General features: G+C 38.3%; 1 protein-coding gene across 2 annotated transcripts; it reads left to right on the top strand.

Annotated features, from left to right (window-relative positions):
- The first annotated feature begins 2,534 nt into the window (after nt 1–2,534).
- Nucleotides 2,535–18,669, top strand: RGS13 (regulator of G protein signaling 13). Of its 2 annotated transcripts, XM_037404103.1 has the most exons (6): nt 2,535–2,728; nt 5,277–5,345; nt 5,916–6,065; nt 7,871–7,932; nt 9,796–9,962; nt 12,849–18,669. In XM_037404103.1, the coding sequence occupies exons 2-6, from the start codon at nt 5,281–5,283 to the stop codon at nt 13,032–13,034; spliced, it is 630 nt and encodes a 209-aa protein (XP_037260000.1). In that variant the 5' UTR covers nt 2,535–2,728; nt 5,277–5,280; the 3' UTR covers nt 13,035–18,669. The 2 variants fall into 2 exon arrangements, with proteins under 2 accessions (XP_037260000.1, XP_037260001.1); XM_037404104.1 differs by lacking the exon at nt 5,916–6,065 and having other exon boundaries at nt 2,538–2,728.
- Nucleotides 18,670–19,253: the final 584 nt, after the last annotated feature.

The following is a 19,253-nucleotide window of genomic DNA, read 5'->3' as shown; positions in this document are numbered from 1 at the left end:
GTAGTTTTCCAGTGAAGCAGCATACCTGGTTAATGACTAAACCTTTCACTCTTACGTGCTTTAAATATTCTGGAAAGGGAAGTACAAAGGTAGTGTTCTGGGTATTAAGCTAGGAAAGAACGGTAGTGGAAAGCAGCTGACTCGGAGAAACAAGTTGTAAAATCGTATTTGCAGCAAGTTTAATGAAATAGCCACAAGCCTGAATGGTAGCAGTCCTGTTGAAAGTAAGAAGATGGAGTGCTCACAGTGGCTGGGAGGCACGGTGACGGCAGGCAGCAACACAACCATAGCCATTCAGGGTCCCTCAGACTTTGAGGGCTTCCCAGCCAGATTCTGTGGTTTGACAGTTCCTCTGCACTGATCCAAGGACAGATTTGGCAGCATGTTCACCACCCCATGTTAAGGCACTTGGTGATCTTAAGTGCCTGCAGGTTCCCATTAAATTTCAAATGGTGCTTTAGAGCGTGGTCAGGGACAGAACAAAACTGCAGACATGAAGTAAGCAACAAACCCTGCACCTAAATATCCTGCCACTGTACAAGTCAAGATGAGGTTTACAGAAGTATCTTCTTCAGTTTAATACTAAATCAAACTTAAGGGAAAAAAACTAAACAAAGTTTATTTCAATTTTAAGCAGCATTTTAAAATGTCTGTAATATATGAAAGAAAATATTTGAACACAGAGTCACTAGTTACTGACCCTCAGCCTCTGCACAACTCAAGTTTACAAAGAGATGATCTTATATGCAGCGTCCTGAACATCAGCTAATGACAGCAAAAATCCCTACAAGCATTTTAAAACTAAGATTTTTAGATGAGTTACCCTTTAATACCAATATAATCTAATGCAAAAATAAGATCTATTTAAGCTTTTGCGAAAGAACTTACATACACACAACGTTTTTACAAAATATATGTAAATCAAATAGTTAAATACGGGTTCAAACCACTAGTGGAAACTATCAACATAATTGGGATTTTCATTATGAACCTTTTCCAGAGTCACATTTATACATATGGTGCTTTATATATACATATTTTAAGTATTTTTAGAAATTCCTTATAGCCAATTTTAGCTTGACAAGTTCAGCCCTAAGTTACTTCCCTCCTATGCTTTTAGTATATAACTGCCCGTACTTGCAGGCATAAGAAGTATTATTTTTGAAGAGACATGTGAGAAAGTTGGATCATCTCACTGTTGTGATTATTTGAATAATCAACTCAAGTTACATTACATATTTTCCCCTGACCATTCCTGTTGTAGAAATGAAACAAAATACTCTAAAACCCTGTGTGAATGTAGGAAGAATACAAAGTGAGATTTGATGAAATAGCAATCCATAGAGAACAGATTGTGTTATGATATTTGTCCCTCCCTTCCCATAAGCACAGGCCAGGTCCCATGGTAAGTTCTTTAGGGTCAGGCTCTTATGGTGCCCCGCTGACACCAGGTTCTGCTGTAGATGTGCATACCACATGTTTCCTCCTTACAAGAATCTTTACTGTTGGAAAACAGATGTACATCCTTCTACACTAGGCCTGTATACCAGTAGGGTGCAATAAAACAAATGAGTGTGCTATATTACTGTAGACTCAAACTTAAGTTTAAGATCAAATACTACAGAGGTCATGCGCTGCCTACAAGGCATTGTAAGAGAAAGATGAGTCGAAACAGAGACACAAGATTGAAAAAAACACATTGCACACTGCACACAGCTGGGCTGTCAGATGGAGCAGGGAGAAGACCAACTTTTCCCTCCTGACACAGTCAACCTGTGCCTTGTAGACACTGGCAAATCCCCAACTACCCCCAGAAAGGACAGAAAGTTCTCTAGAAAGATAATTTCCACCCCACCTCTCCTCTGCAGCTAATTTACAACAACTAGCTGAGCTAATGCTTACTCCCAAAGCCCCAGCACACTACAAACAAGTCCGCCATTAGCATGAACAGAGCTACTTCAGTGCTACTGCACCACTTGGCTGCTTTGAAACGCTTGGCTAGAGAAGAATAAGTGGCACATACACAACTTGAGTCTCAATTTAAAATGAGGCCATAACCTGGGCAACAGCTATGAGAAAAATGACAGAGGATTTCATACAAGTTTAAAGAAAGTTCTGCTCTAATGTCACTCAGATGGCGTGCAACACCAACTTGACTGGTTAGCAACATGTAAAAGCCTCACACTAATGGGTCAGAGCAGAAAATAAAGGCTCTCCCATGGCAATCCAAAGTACTTCATAAAGCTGCCTGTAAGAGGATGAAACCTGGGTTTAATGCAAGAATACTTTTGCCTTTCATCTCATTTCAACATGGACTTTAGGTTTCATATAAAGAACTTTGATAAAGGGATGGAAAATATTAGTCACAAAACTTGGACAATACATGCAAGATTTCAATGAAGCAAAACACAGCTTCATTTCATTACAGCTGATCAGGAGAGATGTCAAGATAATTTCAGAGCAAACAGCCTCTATCAGTGGTGAATCAGAGTCCAACTGAACTTTTTCTGACAGAAACCACAGCCACTGTTTGCCTATGGTATGTATAAGAGGAGCCAGCCACTAACACGAGCAGCACAGACATAGCCAAAGGGTAGTAAGATCTTCTACACTAAAAGAAAGTAATGAAGAAAAAAAACAGGTCAAGGAATTTGGAAAATTATCCCTACAAATGCAACTACTAAATGAAACTCTTTTAACCAAGGGAAACAATCCAAGAAGAGCTTCTGTAAGTATGAGGTTTTGTATTTTGAAATACTAACAGAAAAGTATAGAAAAGGCAGGGAGATTACCTCAGCATAGTGAGGGCATTCATTTTAGAAATGTTTCTGATGTATAAACAACTTCATCCCTATTTATATATGAATATTTTTTGTAACACTCTTAGTACAAACCAAGATGAGTGACACTACAGAAGGCAGTTAATTAGAACTTTTATATAGCAGTTTCTCTCTGAAGGTTCTGCTGAAACCTGAGTAGTAAAAACTGGACATTAGGCAGCTTACAGATCCACTGGCACAGCATAAGGGTGCTGAAAAAATCAAAATGTTTGTGTAGTTTGAAAAATAAAGAGCTCTTGTTCTTTGATCTACCAAAGTAGTTTTCTTGGTAGTTTTCCAATATAAAATATAGTAACAGTTAAACAGTCGTTTCCAGATCAGTACTGCTTATAACTTTTACAGACATTAATAACTTCAGGACTGATTCACTTATTATATCAGACAGGCAATTACTTCTCTGAAAATGTTGTAATCATGTGATTTTCTTTTTGATTACAAGACCCGCAGGGAGCACAGAGCCTACATATTAAATAACTTATGGTCTTGTGGCAATAAAGTATTATAACGAGAAAAGGAAGAGGTAGATGATCTACCATTTACAATAGAAGGTAGGACACTACCATCGGTAAAGTCATAGACTGCCCTTGTGAAGATCAGCCAACACAAAACTGACACAAATTGCTCAAGGGCATGTTGTAGCTTTGTGTACTATTCCTGTCTTATTTTAGGACTAAGCCTATTGCCAGCAGAAACAGGCAACATTAGAGTAATGAGGCATAGAGTATGCTTCAGTGGAAAGAAGACATTCCAAAGCAGCACTGAAAAAGATAAAATCAGCATGTTCTGTTCCTCAGTCCATTAGGAAGTATTTCTGATACAAAAAGAAGAACGAACCACAAAGCCCTGGGATATATGCTTGGCAAATGTGTGTACTCAAGCCCTGGGGAACAATATTTGCTTAAATGAAATGAATATTTGCCAAATGAAATGAAAATAACATTTCCTTATACAAATGTGACTTCATGCAGCAACCACCTGAAGAAAAATAATTACTGATTGACACTTTGAATTTAGGTGGAAGTAGCTGAAATAGATTACTTAATATTACTTCATGTAATATTTCTTGGGCATTTCTGTATAGTAGGCTTATAAGCTTCCTCAAGTTTCAAAAAAACCATGAAGGCTGTATTTGGTTTGTATTTCTGTGAATAGAAGAATCACAATTGCAACATGAAAACAGCGAAAATACAGGGCATTGGGTAAAATACTCTAAGATATGATAAGCAATAACCATATACCAGAATTTAAATGCATAGCTTTATCTTAAATATGGACCATTGTGTCGTTTCAAAAGATTGCTTTCAGACAGAGGGTAAGATGAGTAAATACCAGTGAAAAGGCAAGTGTAGAGGAAGTCATACAGAAACCAAACAGAGAATTCCACAAAAGTAGGAAACGGGCAACAGCCACTGGTGATCCTGCAGGGAGCATGAGCAGCCGGAGTTGCACTATAGCAGTTGGGCAGACTAACAAAGTTTCCATATCCTGTAGGAAATCTACTGGGTAAGACTCTAGTATAATGCAAAATTTGATATAGTTGTCAAGGAAACAAGGAAAATAAGACTAAAGGTAAATTCAATCATTTCACAGGTTCAGAATGCTGGGAGATACAGACTTGTTCCGTGTTTTACAGCGTGTTTCAGTTTGGAGGAATAAAACAGTTGCAGAAGTAGAATGTGCCAGTCAAACCCAAATGTGAAAAAATACCTGTGATTTTAAATTTTAAAAAGACTATTGTTTTGATTCCAGGCAGGTCTATACAAACTTACCCACTGTCCTATGTAAACTTTACAAAGAATTTGACATCTCCTGAAAGCCAAAGAATAAAAATTAAACACACTCCAGGTCACAAGAGGTTGTTGGATTTTTTTAGACAAACATATTCTTGACTGCCTTGTTCCTAATAAAAAATTACAGCCTTTCTTATGGATATAATCTCTATACAAAATCAAGTTTAATACAAATTTTTATTGACTTTGAAATATTTGCTAGATAAATATCAATGTTAATCTCAGGCACTTAATTTAATCAACACTGTCCAGCTCACATTGAGCTCTGATCCCTGATCCAGGTCACCCTGAACTTTCAGCAGAATGATTCCTGGTTTCCTTCTGCTTTGGGTCAGGTTCAAACTTGTAATCTCTTTTCACAATTGAAGAAGCAAAGAAGGAGAATTATTAACACTGTTTCCCTAAGAGATAGCCACAGGACTGCCTGATTTTTTGTATTTTTAATTTTTCAAAAAAGTTCTTGAATGTTACAAAGATATATTTTGGTCTAATGTTTCAGCCGTGACTCATAGGTAAAGATTAGATGCATAGAATAATACTGGTAGAACTGGTTGCACTACTATATGGAGACTGGATTATAAATGGTATTTAAGATAGCTGGAGCTGAGCACAGCAGGTTTAAAACTCACATATTTTCCATTTTTAGAAGAATGAGTCGAAATACTTGTTGGCTTTGCAAGATATTCAGAGCAGAAGAAAATGGGATCAGTTCTAAGTAAGTAACAATAAGACTTTTGTGTTCTGCAGTACATACAGCTGTCTGAGTAGGAGAGACAGAAATTTTAAATTTCATAGTGGAAGTGTTCTTTGCAAGCTTAAGATCAAGTGAAAGAGTGCAACATCTTCACAACTGCCCCAGCTGCCCATCTTCATATAGCCAATTCATTTGCCGTACATGAAGTGTAAACTGGCATCTCTCTGGTGGAAGGAGGGTATATCCCAGTGGGAACTTCTTTTATATTAAACAAGCATAGGCCGAAACTAAATCCCTGGATTAAATCCAGATGTGGACCTGTGAAGACTTTTTGAGCCCAATATTTTGGGTCAGTCTTTTAAAAGAATTCAGACTGTTGTCAAAGGTTGAGTACACAGGTGGTGGATAAGAGACATGGTCAATTGCATCCTGCAAGCCCTCGGCTGCCACCAGCCTCAGTGGAGACCAGCCATAGCTAGAACTTTGGCCAGCACATCACATCAGGATGGTGAAATGCTTCCATCCAACATGCCTGTCAACTGGTAGCAGATCACACATGTTATTGATTAGAGAAAAATGTGTCCTCCACAGCAATACTGAGGAGTGTCTGATGACTCCTGAAACTGCCATTTGGGTGAGGTTAAGTAGCAGAAATCCAGACAGCATTTCCACAAGTGCCTGCTGGATGAGGACTTCTCTCCCACACAGCAGTGGCCAGAGGAGCCCCTCACACTGGAAAAGGTACAATAAATGAATGATAGCTCACACAAGGCACTACAAAACCATTTTTCAACTTAAACTTTGGAGTCTCAGCTATAAAGCCTTAGTTATTTATAGAGAATATTCAGGTTTTTTCAGTGTAATCTATGTTCTTCAGCAAAATTAATCACGTTGTAAATCAGTGCAGCGAGAAGTTTATTGTCAGCACAGCAGCTATGAAAGTGGCATTAATACAGATCCTAATAACCCATGTTCATATTTCTCTTACTGCCTTTCATATTTTCTGATTTTAAAAGGAAAGTAAAAAGGTTTTCCTCTGTGTCAGCTGCCCCATCAGGCAGCGTTCTTTCTGCTTCACAGATTAATGCTAAAGACAAATAAATCAGAAATGGAAATAAGATGGCCCTACTAATGATGCTCAGTGAGACAAGATTGTCACTTGTTCTATATAGAAGTGCTATTGCTAACAGAGGTGAAAAATTATCTGCGTCAGTAGCAGTGAATATGACTCAGAAGCAGCTTCTAGGGAAAAAAAAAAGCGTTCAAAGGACTAAAGTCTCATTCCTTATAACCATACGCTTTGTGAGTTTATACTGAGAGGCCGCCAGTAGCTCATGAGAAAGAAAAAAGAAATATCTTTTACTGGCAAGAGCTACTAGAGAGTTATTGACACCACAATTTGATAGAGGTACAGTTACTTTTACTATACATTTCTCTGATCAGGTCAGACTGATCAGGAAAGCCTGACAAAATAGTCAGTGAGTCACAGCATGTACTCTTCCAGAGAAAGAGAATTGTATCAAGTTAATAAATAGGTGATCACCAATTTAAAAAGCTACAAAGCTACTAATGACTGTTGTACAGCAGAAGTCTATGAAGCATCATGCAGCACTCATACCAAAGCCAGTTTTGCTTTTAATTTATTTTTTTTTAAAAAAAGTTCAGTGATACTAGCTTTTGTCAAAATTGTAGCTCATATGAAAACAAAATACTCAATGAGAAGGGATCTTCCCCCAGGTTTGGCTGACGTGTAATGGAAAGCACCCACTGGAATACATCCCTTGTGTTTTCTTCTACTAACATAAGCATAAGCATTTTTTCCAGGTTACCGGCACTGATGTCCTGTAACTGCAACGCTTAAAAATTAGTTGGTGTAAATGGAACTACATGGACTTAAATGGAGCTATTTGCCCTCAAACATTTGTTTTTCCTTAAATTGTTTAGTCTCTCACCTCACTACTTCCATAGTCTTTCCCAGAATCAGGCAGGAACCTCCTACAAGCTTATGAAATTATTGCTTAAGAATTGCAAACATGAAAAAAAGAAATCTGATTTTAGTCACCTCCAAGAACTGCCTAGACTGTTACTGATGTGTCATACTGCATTGTAAAACACTTTGATGTTAAAGTCAACTTAGACATTAAAGGCCTTTAAATATTACACTAACATCTTGAGCCTTTATAAGAACATTGCTACAAACATCAACATTTCGTTAACTATACAATACCTGTCCCAAAGAAGTTGCTACCTAGAAAGCTAGTACTTCCCTTGTGCTTCCCCTAAGCACAATTTAGATAAGCGAATGCCATTTCTAGAGGAATTACATGAGAGCACCTTGAGATGGAACTGTATTTGTGATGTCAAGAATACTTGCTTCAGCACATTAAGCACAAGATTTACGACACATAGGAAAACCTTTTAAATGTAAGTTTTGTGCCAATCTTATGTAAAGTAGGGGACAGATTTTCAATAATGTAATTTCATTTTGGTTTTTTTTTATACTTTGAACCACAGCTAATCTTACAGTAATCTTCTTTTTTCTAAAGAGTGTCTTTGGAAGAAGTGCTACAATGGTCCCAGTCTTTTGAAAAGCTTGTAACAAGTAAATGTAAGTAATTGCATATTTGTATTCCAGATGGATTACTGAAAAAAACTTCCCATGAAGCAAAATCAGTAAGTCATGCAGTATAATGTATGCTGTCTTACATGCAACTAATGAAAAAAAACCTTTGTGTGAAGGCTTAGCATGCATTACACTGAAAATAAACGTAGCATGCTATAAATGCTTTCCCAAACTTGCCATTTCTGCAAGCATGTGTAATTCTTTTAAAGACATATGATAAGGGCAGGTTTATGTTCCATGCTCCCACTTACAGCACTGCATAGCAATATGTATTAGAAGAAAGTGAAAGAAAAGTTGACTCTGAATCCTGTGCATGGCAAAGACACCAGACCTAATGCTACGTCTGTACAGTGTAATGCCCTGGAAGGTGGCTTAGACCCTCATCGCAAGTACGGGAAGAACTGTAGCTTCAGTAGCAAAACCGAACTTTCCCACTTCAGCATCCCTCTGCCTCATTCAGGGCTCAGAGCTCTCTTACGCTTCTCACATGGCCAGCAGTCTCCAGCGACACTGCCGAGTTACTTTTTTTTTAAATATTGACTAGAAAGTAGTGTAACAGAATTACATCACAGCACAAACCTCTCAGAATTATTCCCAAGGACTGGCACTATTTTCAAACTAGACAAAATACAAAGAGCAAGAAGATTAAAAGACAGAATATGTAACAACTATAAAGAAAAAGATTTTGCCATTAAAATCTTTAATAGCAAGCAATGTAGTATGTTAGAGTTTTCAGGGAAAGCACAGGGAGAAAGCACACAACAAAACATTTAAAAAAGACAAAATCATAGTACAAGCAGCATGCATGCATGCAATCACTGTCACTGCCAAATGACAGGCCGTGCTCAATGTCTTTAAAAACATGAAACCATAAAATGCTTGTAGCTTCCAGCAGTACTTGGATGCTGCCTCTTCTTGAAATACCTCCCTCATTCCCTGTATTTAGATGGCACTATTTGTCGATTCTGAATTTAAGTGCCTAATGACATCAGAAAATCCAAAGATGTACTCATGTGAAAAGCTGGATGCTCTAAAGGCAATGATTTGCAGTTCTTTGTGAAAGGTAGGCAAAGTATTTGCCTATCTTAGGTTTTACTCTTGAAAGTACATCTTACAACTGCAAGCATCATTCCTGCCCGAGTGCTAGCACAGGGTGAGCCTCATAGACTCTCTCCTGGCTAGAGGTATTTTAGCGACTGTCACCTAGTTCTGTACAGAGCAAGTCTAATAACATGACAAAAGGCAGCCTCAGGAACTTCATCTTTGCCAAGATCCTGCTGATTGCTGCCATCAGACTCCATTACCAGGTGTTACAAAGAGATCCTCAGGTGCAAAACCACTTCTTTGCTTCAGAGAGAATTCTTTTAACCACTTGATTACAGCAACAAGAGACAAAGTTATTTCCTCTTCTTTGCTAATTGCTTTTCCCCAAAATTCTTACATCAGGAAAATAAGGTGTTGTTTTTTTTCCACTCAGGTCATGATGGTTTGATAATACTCAGACATTTTCTATACAAAACTAGAGCCAGAATTTTAAAATATTTGATAGTCTTTGGATACATTTCACAGTGTTGCTGGAGCTCAGGAACAGCAAAGTTTTTTGTGCTCTGTCCCTGCACAGCAAAATGCCATGGAAGGTAAAGGAAGTTCTGCCCATGCAGGAAAAGGCAGTGTTGAAGCGTAGGGCTCTGGGTTAGCGTGTTGAGTTCCCCATTTCGATATAGGAATATTTATAGTTGTACAATCAAGAACTATACTGTTTTGTAATCACCCCTATTGCCTTTGAAGGACTCTAAAGATAATGTATATATACATGGTATATAAATTTGGCTTATGAAATATTTACAGATGGGCCTATGATCTACAAGACCTACTTGAAAACAGAGCACAGTGATGAAAACATAGAATTTTGGCTTGCTTGTGAAGCTTATAAGAAGATCACGTCACAGAGGAAAAGGATTTCCATGGCCAGGAAACTTTTTACAAGTTACATTCAACCTCAGGCTCCCAATGAGGTGATATGTGATAACACAAACACTTTTTTTTTTTCCTCTAATAGGAATGCCTGATGCATAATGTGGCTTACAAAAAGCAACAATAAATGTGTAGCACCTCTTGTATTAAAGGGAGTGAAAACTGTTGCTAGTCATCCTCCCAAAACTCTTTGACACCTAGAATTTTAATACTTGCCATCACATCTTGTCTACAGGCAAATCTTTCAACTACATCCAAGGACACAAGCAAAAGGCACAACTAGATTAAGAACCAAGTTCTTGGATCTGTTCTATTCTTTTTAGTGTTTCATCCAGGGGCCATTGATACCTCTTCAACAGATATTGGATGATGACATTGCTACGTGTATATATTACTCTGGTCTTTGCAAGGGTAAATGTAAATGAACTCTACCCGGTACTGTCCCCTTTGTATAGTGAGCTAAAAGAAATATTCCAAGACAGATTCTTTTCTGCTTCCAGAGCAGACTTGTATGCAAAATGTTTGAGAGCGATTTTTTTTTTTTCCAACAAATGGCTATTAAAAAAGTTATTCCTGCTCAGCTAGTCATGCTCTATGACCTTTAACTATTCCTGCTTGTTACTCTCTCCTTGCAAAAATTAGCTAATACTGGCTTTTACTGCCACTGTCTCTGGCAGACTGACATAAATGAAAAATCAGGCTAGAGTATTCTCTGGTTTAGGCAAAACAATAAAATTATTACAGAGTCTCAAAACATAGCTTCCCTGTTGACACTGAAAGACAAGCCAAAACCAACTCAACTGGGTTCCCAAATGCTGAGAGCAGTTGCTGCTTTAAATGACTAAACCACTCCCATCAATCCAAAACTTGAGGAAATCTGAGACTTCCCTCTCCTGGTTTTACATGCCAATTGGCAAGACAATGCATTTTTCTGTCTTTTTCTGATTTATTTTATTTTTAGCATGTGCAGCTATAGGAAACTCAGCAAGACATTTGCATTTCCAAAAGAGAAATGTCAGTATTGCCAAACACAAATGCATTAATCAAAAGTTAGCGCTTAAATCAGGACAGTTAAAAATAAGCTGTATATTTTTTTTTCTAAAATAATACGCATTTGAATCTTGCTGATGGTTGTCTGATTTCTAGGTCTTCAGGACACACTGGTTTCATGTTTTCTTGGTATTTGCTATTAACACAAGAAGTAGGTACCACTCTAAAAATGTAGATGCTCATGAGGATTTAAAACACAGTTTATATTCAGATTTCAGCAGCATTTAAAAAGGTGCAACCCAAACAACTACTCTGGAAGAGCAAGATCCCAACCCATGACAGACATCAGCACTAGCTTCACATCTTTAGAGTTCTCCTTTCAACAGTAAACAAAGTTAAGCTGAAAAAAAAAGCAATGTAATTAATCATCAACTAATGTGTTATCAAAAGCCCCCATTTTATCTGCTATCTTTTCCTTTAACTAGACCTTTCTACTCTTACACATCCACAGAGCTTCAAGTTGTCTGCTACAAACCCTGGATCACATCAGAAAAGCTCTAGGAACCAAAGCTTTTTCTAAACAAGGTTGACTATGGGTTCAGTTTTTGTTTCTCTCAGAGACCATAAAAATTTTAGCATTTGTTTTTCACTGGTACTGTGCACCTCCAGCCACTTGGACTCATTAGAAATCCAAAGTCAGGTTTCCTTTTCAGGGATCTAATCCTAGCTCTAAGAACAATTCTTAGTGAAAGAAAGGGGCTGGATGTCAACACCTTTCAGCTACTTCTTCCACTGCAGCCACTCCACGCAAACCACATCTGCAGGACTTCCTCTGCGTAAATCATACATATGTTCATATGCTTTCTAGAAGTAGTGAGCAAGTCAAAAATATACTGCTTAACCCCACTAAGGTTTGAAGTCTTGGGCCCATATTCTATATATGAGCCCAGCAACAGTGACTTTACCCCTGCTTTTGACCTCCACTGATCACAACAGTCAGGATTAAACCGGCCACTTCATTGAGGGCATGGGGCAGGCTAGGAAATTCAGGCAGATCCCAGTCTTCCAGGCTTCTTGTACTTAGGGGAGCAAACCCCCCGCCATTCAGCCACTAACATACCTCTTACTAAATCAAACACCAAGAGGAACAAATTGGTCAACTAATAAAACCATGTTTTCTGGCATTATAAGGAGAAATCCACTCTGCTAGAATCAATGTTTTTGGTTAGGTGCTTGTGCTGGCTTTGGCTGGGATAATTTTCTTCATAGTAGCTAATATGGGGCTTTGCTTTGGATTTGTGCTGAAAACAACACTGATAATACAGAGAAGTTGTAGTTCCCGCTGAGCAATGCTTACAGTCAAGGCCTTTTCTACTCCTCACCCCACCCCACCAGCAACCAGGCTAGGGGTGCACCAGGAGCTGGGAGGGGACACAGTCAGGAGAGCTGACTAAAGGGATATTCCATACCATATGGTGTCATGCTCAGCATATGAAGTTGAGGAAGAAGAGGGAAGCAGGGGGATATTCAGAGTGATGGCATTTGTCCTCCCAAGTAACTGTTAGGTGTGATGGAGCGCTGCTTTCCTGGAGATGGCTGAACACCTGCCTGCCCATGGGAAGTAGTGAATGAATTCTTTGTTTTGCTTTGCTTGCATAAGCAGCTTTTGCTTTACCTATTAATTGTTATTTAACTCAAGCCACGAGCTTTCTCACTTTTACCCTTTCAACTCTCTCCCCCAACCCACAAGGGGAGAGTGAGCCAGCAGCTGTGGAGCTTAGTTGCCAGCTGGGGTTATACCATGACAGTGCTGATTTTAGATTAAAGGGTATATAAAAAGATATAAATGAAAGGCATTTAGTACAGGTCCCTGTATCTTCCTTACCCTTCTTTGCATGCATTCAGTGATACTTTAGTAATGTTGTTTTCTGTTTCAGATTAATATTGACAGTCCTGCGAGGAAAGCAATCATAAGAAATATTCAAGAGCCAACACAGTCCTGTTTTGATGAAGCACAGAGAATAATTTACATGCACATGGAAAGAGATTCATATCCACGATTTCTTGAATCAAAGTTCTATCAAAAACTCAAACACAGCCTTCAAAATAATGGCGATAATTAAATGATGAAGAGAAAGGCTGAAAATTTAGGAAGGCTTCTTGTGGCATGCAAGTGTCTAAGATTTAAAGTAGACAGGAGAAATCAAGCAGTAATGTGCTCAACTGTTTTGTTGATGTTCAAATTGGCGAGACACTATCCTCCCCCTTCCCTTTCTTTTCCCATGGAAGAGTTCTGGTTTCGTTTTCCTCTCCTCTCAACAAAACCTTAAAAGCTAGCAAAAACTAAGTAAACCAAAGTTTCAGCCAAAAATTATAGCCTAAGGTTCTACTCTTTTATTGATACTTTTCAACTCAAATAACATTTTCAGTATTGTTTTGAATGACCTCAAGTAAAAAAAAAAAAAAATTGTCTTCCTGCTAGGAAATAAATATTTATTTGGCTATACATAACACAGAAGAAAAAACATCTGCATTGCTGCATTGACTTTGTGTTGTTGCTTTGTTATACTCTTCCAAAGTAAAATATGATAAGTTGTGAGGTACAGCTGCTTGCTTAAGCCATGAAGCATAGCATTCACGTGGCGTAGAGTCAATTTATGCTAAATTATGGTGTACAACATATGCTGTAAAGGTACTTTGTCTACAGCATACTGTAATACTACCAGTGTTTCCTGAATTTATCTTCACTTATGAAGCTCATTTGTCTTTTTTTCTGGGTATGGACACAAACATATCACTTTCCCTTTGGCATCTGAACATCATACTGTAACGCAAGCAGGTTGGCCTCTCATGCATGCACTGTAAAAGACACCTTGCTTACGTATTGATCAAGTATCAAAAACTGGCTTACATTCAAAAAACAATCTAACTTCTCATGTCTCATTAAAACTGGAATCTCTTAATTATTTTAATGGTCTTAAGCATAGACACTAAAAGACACAGTAAACCAGGGACCTTTTTGCATCCTCTCAAGCTGCATTATTTCAAGGAATACAAAGAACAAATTCTGACAGCAGCCCCATCAACCCCGGTAGCATCACACTGATCCTCTGGGATGATTTCACAGGAGAAATGAAGTATTCATTCAGTTGGATACATTTATTTGACTGAGGCTATTTCAATCATGTTGCCAGTTCATGCTTTTTAACACTTTAAGCTGTAACTTGCCTGCCTAGTTTAAAAAGGTAATTTTTGTGACAATGTGGTAAATCATTGCCTTGCTTCTGCTGGGAAAACTCAGTCTTTCTGTGGGAGGCTCACAGCAGTCCTTTGTGCCACCTGCTTAACCACAGTAAGTTTTTGTTCTCCCCGAGAACCTCCTTTACTTCTCCAATGTGAATGTCCCAGCCTTTTCCTTACAAGGCGAGCATGAAAACACAGGTCAGTGCAGACAGCGAACAAACAATTGGGTTTTACTTTGGTGGCATCTGTCCTGTAGCGAGGCAACACTATACTTGTTAAGATGTTTCTCTTGCCAGTGTAATAACATATTGTATGTAAACATTTTAAGGTAAAGTCTCAATCCCTCCTAAAAAAATAATCATTGTTTAGGGCCTCCCTGAGCAGTGGTACTATTGTGGTGCACAATATAGCTGGGAAGAGGGACAGTGATTTATTGATGGCAGATGAGCATGCTTATCAACAGCTACCAAATGCATGATATTACATCTGGCTTTGCATTAAGTTATATTGGTAAACCGTAACTGTGTGTGTGTGCTCTAATGTCAACAAAACTATAGTATAAGTGGTCATGTTGTAACTTATCAATTATCTAAGGCTCCACAAATTCATTTCATCCATCATTTTTATGAAATTCTCAAGCTAGAATTTATGTACATGCCTAAAGCAGAATGCAAAGCAAGTATAAGCATAATCTACACTAGTACAGAAACCTTAAAGATAGCAAGTACTGTAAGAAAAGAGATTGTTAGTATAGGAGATAATCCTGTCCTTTTGCATTGACCCCATATAAAAGGATCATCATAGCAACATGTGATTATTCAGCTTGTAAAGCCACTGTCAGCAAGCAGAGACACCACAGGAAATCCAGGCAGGGGTAGCATAGCTTTCTGTATGTACTTCTGAGGTACGTACAGTGCACTTTGGCTTCACAGATCCTGCAGATGCCTCAGCCTCAGAGCAAAGAAAAACTATAGGAACTATTAAAAAGCAATTCCTACAGGGAAGTAGACCTGTGACAAAAGTCAGCCTGAGCAGAGGAAAAAGCAAATAAACAAGGGACTACACTATGAAAAGCCTTCCCATGTCTGTGAGGATCAGAAATTCAGAAGACCTAGGTATTGCTCTCTAAATGGAAAAGACTTGTAATGACCAAGGATAATAGCTCTGCATATCCAAACAGGCCTAGCATGCAGTCTTCTGAAGGGCTTACAGGAAGAGGCTGGTCAGGTAGTGTGACAGAACATTTCTCTCCTTGCAGAAAAGAGATTATCCAGAAGGAGGAAAAAAAAAAAATCATCCACAGAGAATGCTCGGAGAAATCATAGAGGGACTCACAAACACTTTTACGGCATGAAGTGTTTAGCATTTATTTTGATAACAGGTCATGAGTCTAGCAACCCTTATTGCTGGTGGACTTATTAACTTTATATTTCCTTCTAGAAATAACTAAAAAGTTGATTGTTTTTTGGGTTTTTTTTTCTAGTGATGTCTCCCACCCCCCCCAAGTTGGAAAAAGAGAGGGTCCTTTTCCCCAAATAGATTTATTGTTAACTGTTAGAGATCTTTCTCTTGCTTGATTTTTCTTTTATGTTATGAGAGGCATGACAGTAACAGTGTATTTCATCAGATCACATGATTCATAAAACAGTAACTACTGGCAGCAGCAAAAATAAATCACCGCTTTTAACATTTTCATTAACAGCACTTGAATAAGCTCAGGTATACTTTCCACTGGCAGACAACACTAAAAGGCATTTGCTCACATTAATCACCCAAAGCTACTGTTAAAAAAGATAAACTTTATAACAGCTAAATTTGCAGAATTCTTTGTCATTCTTCCCTCTTTACTTAACAAGAACAAAAAAAAATAAAAATAAATCCAATGGCAATTCTTCAAACACATTAAATTTGGCAAGACAAAAATGTAGATTAATCAAACCACTATAGCAATTAACTGTATTCAACCCTGGAAACTGTTGACCTATCAAGGCTCTGTAGAAAAACAACCCATAGTGGACAGATGGTCTGGGGTTTTGGGTGGGTTATTTTGTTGTTGCTGTTGTTTTAAAAAGAGCTGACAATTAGATCTTTTTTACTTTGTAAATGTGAGGTGTGCATGAGCTTCTTTCTTGACAAAAGTGATTAAACTTACACCCTATTGTTATATTGCTGTTTTCATGAGTTTTGCGTCTGCTCTCAGTGTCTAGATGATGATAAGTGCAGAATAACAAATGTAGTTTGCATATCAGGTCTAAAAAACAAAGTAAAAATCTGCTTATAAGTAGAGTCAGCCAAAACAAACCAGTAAGAACAGCATAGTCCAGTCTTTTCTGTACAGATGGGTGGTAAATGAGAATATATAATGTCTCTCCATTGTATGATCAAAAGCCTTCAGAGAATAAGTTGCTAGGAGGCTTTCGTCTGAAGTTACCTCAATTATTTCATATCTTCATATTAACTCCAGATATTTCTGCTTTTAAGTCCCAAGAAATAAAATATAGGCAGTTACACTCTAAGCACAGTAACTAAGTAATGTCCAGAACTCGGTACTGTAGACAACTGATTTAAACAAATATTACAAGCAGAGATGTTTGTCACCAATTCCAGGGCAGATGAGGATGTTTAGGAACCTACAGCCTCAGAGGAAAGGGAAATGACTGTAGCATTTCCAAGTATTGCCAAATATACAGTACTGTTGCAATCACAGGTCCCTTCAGAAACTGACGTTTGGTCTAAAGTTCAGTTCACTAAACATGGAGGAAAGAGCACAATAGAACAAGTCTTCCAAACAGAACATTTTGCTGCACATGACGATTAGCTAGATGATGTGGCTACAAACTGTAGCCTTCCCTGGGCAAAGACTGCATCCTAATATCGGCTTGCATAGGGTGTCCTACAAGGAAGCTTCACAGAGGTGGTAACCTCTCTTGGCAGAATTACCCATCTAATAATTTTGCAGTTGCACTGAGTAACTGTACAGATTTGAGATGCCTTGATTTCAAAATTTAAAATTTCAAACCCAAATTTTAGAAAAATGAAAAACTTTTCAAAATTCAAATTTAAGATAGCAGTCCCAATTCAGAGTCTGATTAGAATACACAAAGGATTTAACTTTTTTTTCTAAATCAAAAATAAAAGAAACAGGTGCAACAATGTAGAAAAATAAAATCACAAGGCAAGAAAATTAGATATTGGGGAAGCAAATCAAGCACTCTTTTAGATATCATACATCATAAGTGCACAGATTCTAAGAACCATGAATTCTCATCACAGCAGCAGCAAGATATCAGCCACTGAAGCCAAACAGTGCAACTGGTTCTTTAGAGAGGAACGTAAATTAGTAAGAACATGGTAGCATCATATTATGGATTCCAGCCAGTGTCTTTCAATTGGTTTTCAGGCACCTACATATCCTTATAGAAACAGCAACATGGAATGAGACATCTTGCAGTATACTACAAATGGTCAGAATTCAGTACATATGCATTCTGTCTTGACTCAGTTGCATGAACACTTTATGGTGTGTAGAACCCTTGGGCTAACTAAGGCTTCCCCTGGTGCTGGTAGATCTGACACAGGTAGGTAGACATACTGCCCATTCCCTGCTGCAGTGGCAAATGGATGCCGCATGGCATCCTAGAGCATCTCAGAAGAACTAGGTGCCTGTGTTTACACAACCAAATCAGGCCTGCTTTCTTAACTAAAGATTTCACATTTGCTAGGTTTTTTTACCCACCCCAGCATCTTAAATCATTTACTGAAAAGTTGTTTATAACTTCACAACAATATTTTCCCTCCAAAGTCACTATGACAATTATCTCAAGATGGCCACGCTTATATAGAAATCCTTATGTCCTGTACCTCAGATTTTGCTCAACTCAAAGTACAGTGCAGCTGTCCAGGGACTGAGAACAACTCCTTACTGCAAGAACACATACCTCACAAAATGGAAAGTGGGGTCAGTCTACCCTGACAAGTGTAAGCAAGTGGGGGGTTTTAACCACACCAAACCCGCACTGATGGCTACAGACCTCCTTCACAATCCTAGCTTTTCAGTCCTGTGTCTTCCCTCTGGATTTGTGCATCGGCTGCACAGATGTGAGGATAAAAGGAACAACTCAAGGCTTTACAGCATCAGGGCAGGAGGCAGGGCTGCAGTTCCTCTTCCACAGCCCCATGCCACTGTAAGTTTTTTTACAGGGCCCCATCAATCTAGTAGCCTATACTTATCAGGGGGAAACAAGTCAGTGGGTCAAAAACCTACAAATTGTAGCAAAGACTTTATATGAGCATTGCCTTCCTGTCCAGCTGCGAAGAGCAGAAGTTTTGTAATAGCGGTAAGAGTGCGCTCTGCTAGGCTGGTAGCAAGGCTTAAGGTATAACATGAAACCTCACCTGAAAGACTGCATTTTGTGTGAATAAGCAGAAATGACAAATTGTCACTGTATTTGCCGAGTCCAAAAGGAACATGGCATTCATCTAATGACAGATTAAAATTGTTGCCTCTGTTTTGTGTCCTGGCTTGCCTGTCTCACTAGTCTCTGATAAGTCAAGTTTCCCATGCCATCCATCACTAAAGCTATTGCTGCATATTGTACCAGCCAAGCCAAATAGTTTTTTCTTCCACACTCCTTGTCTGCAAACAGTGATTCCAGTAATCACCTCTAACAGGTGAGTAAATAAGGACAAGATTTTCTTTTTCTTAAAGAAATGGTTACATACTCAATTATTTCATGGAGTTATTTCCTTTCTACAATACCATGATCCACTTTGCCTTTGATTAGAGGAAAGAGTACAGGACTGTAACTTCACTTGCACAAATACACAGGGAAAGAACTTTACAGTCAATGTTCTAAAAGCAGTTTTCAGACATTTGCAATTATAAAGTTTTATCATTCATAACACGTGATCTGGTCAGTTATTAATGAGTCATTCAGTGCCATGACAGATCACTTCTCAACAGTAGGAACCATAAATATTTTTATTAATTATTCTCTACCAATGATGACATACTTAGTTTTTAGTCTCATCATTCAAGAAGTCCACAATAACAAAAATCAAAGGGAAGAAATATCTAGAAACGTCTAGCCTGTGAATCA

This window comes from Falco rusticolus, chromosome 11 (genome assembly GCF_015220075.1).
Source record: "Falco rusticolus isolate bFalRus1 chromosome 11, bFalRus1.pri, whole genome shotgun sequence".
Taxonomy (NCBI): domain Eukaryota; kingdom Metazoa; phylum Chordata; class Aves; order Falconiformes; family Falconidae; genus Falco; species Falco rusticolus.
The sequence above is the reverse complement of the archived record's forward strand: the minus strand, read 5'-3'. Positions and strand labels throughout refer to the sequence as shown.

Bases quoted from the DNA above. Each gene is read 5' to 3' on its own strand.
- RGS13 (XM_037404103.1), top strand. From the start codon at position 5,281: ATGAGTCGAAATACTTGTTGGCTTTGCAAGATATTCAGAGCAGAAGAA. The intron at 5,346-5,915 runs GTAAGTAACAAT...TGTCCTCCACAG, and splicing joins GAAAATGGGATCAGTTCTAA to CAATACTGAGGAGTGTCTGA. The intron at 7,933-9,795 runs GTAAGTAATTGC...AAATATTTACAG, and splicing joins AAAGCTTGTAACAAGTAAAT to ATGGGCCTATGATCTACAAG.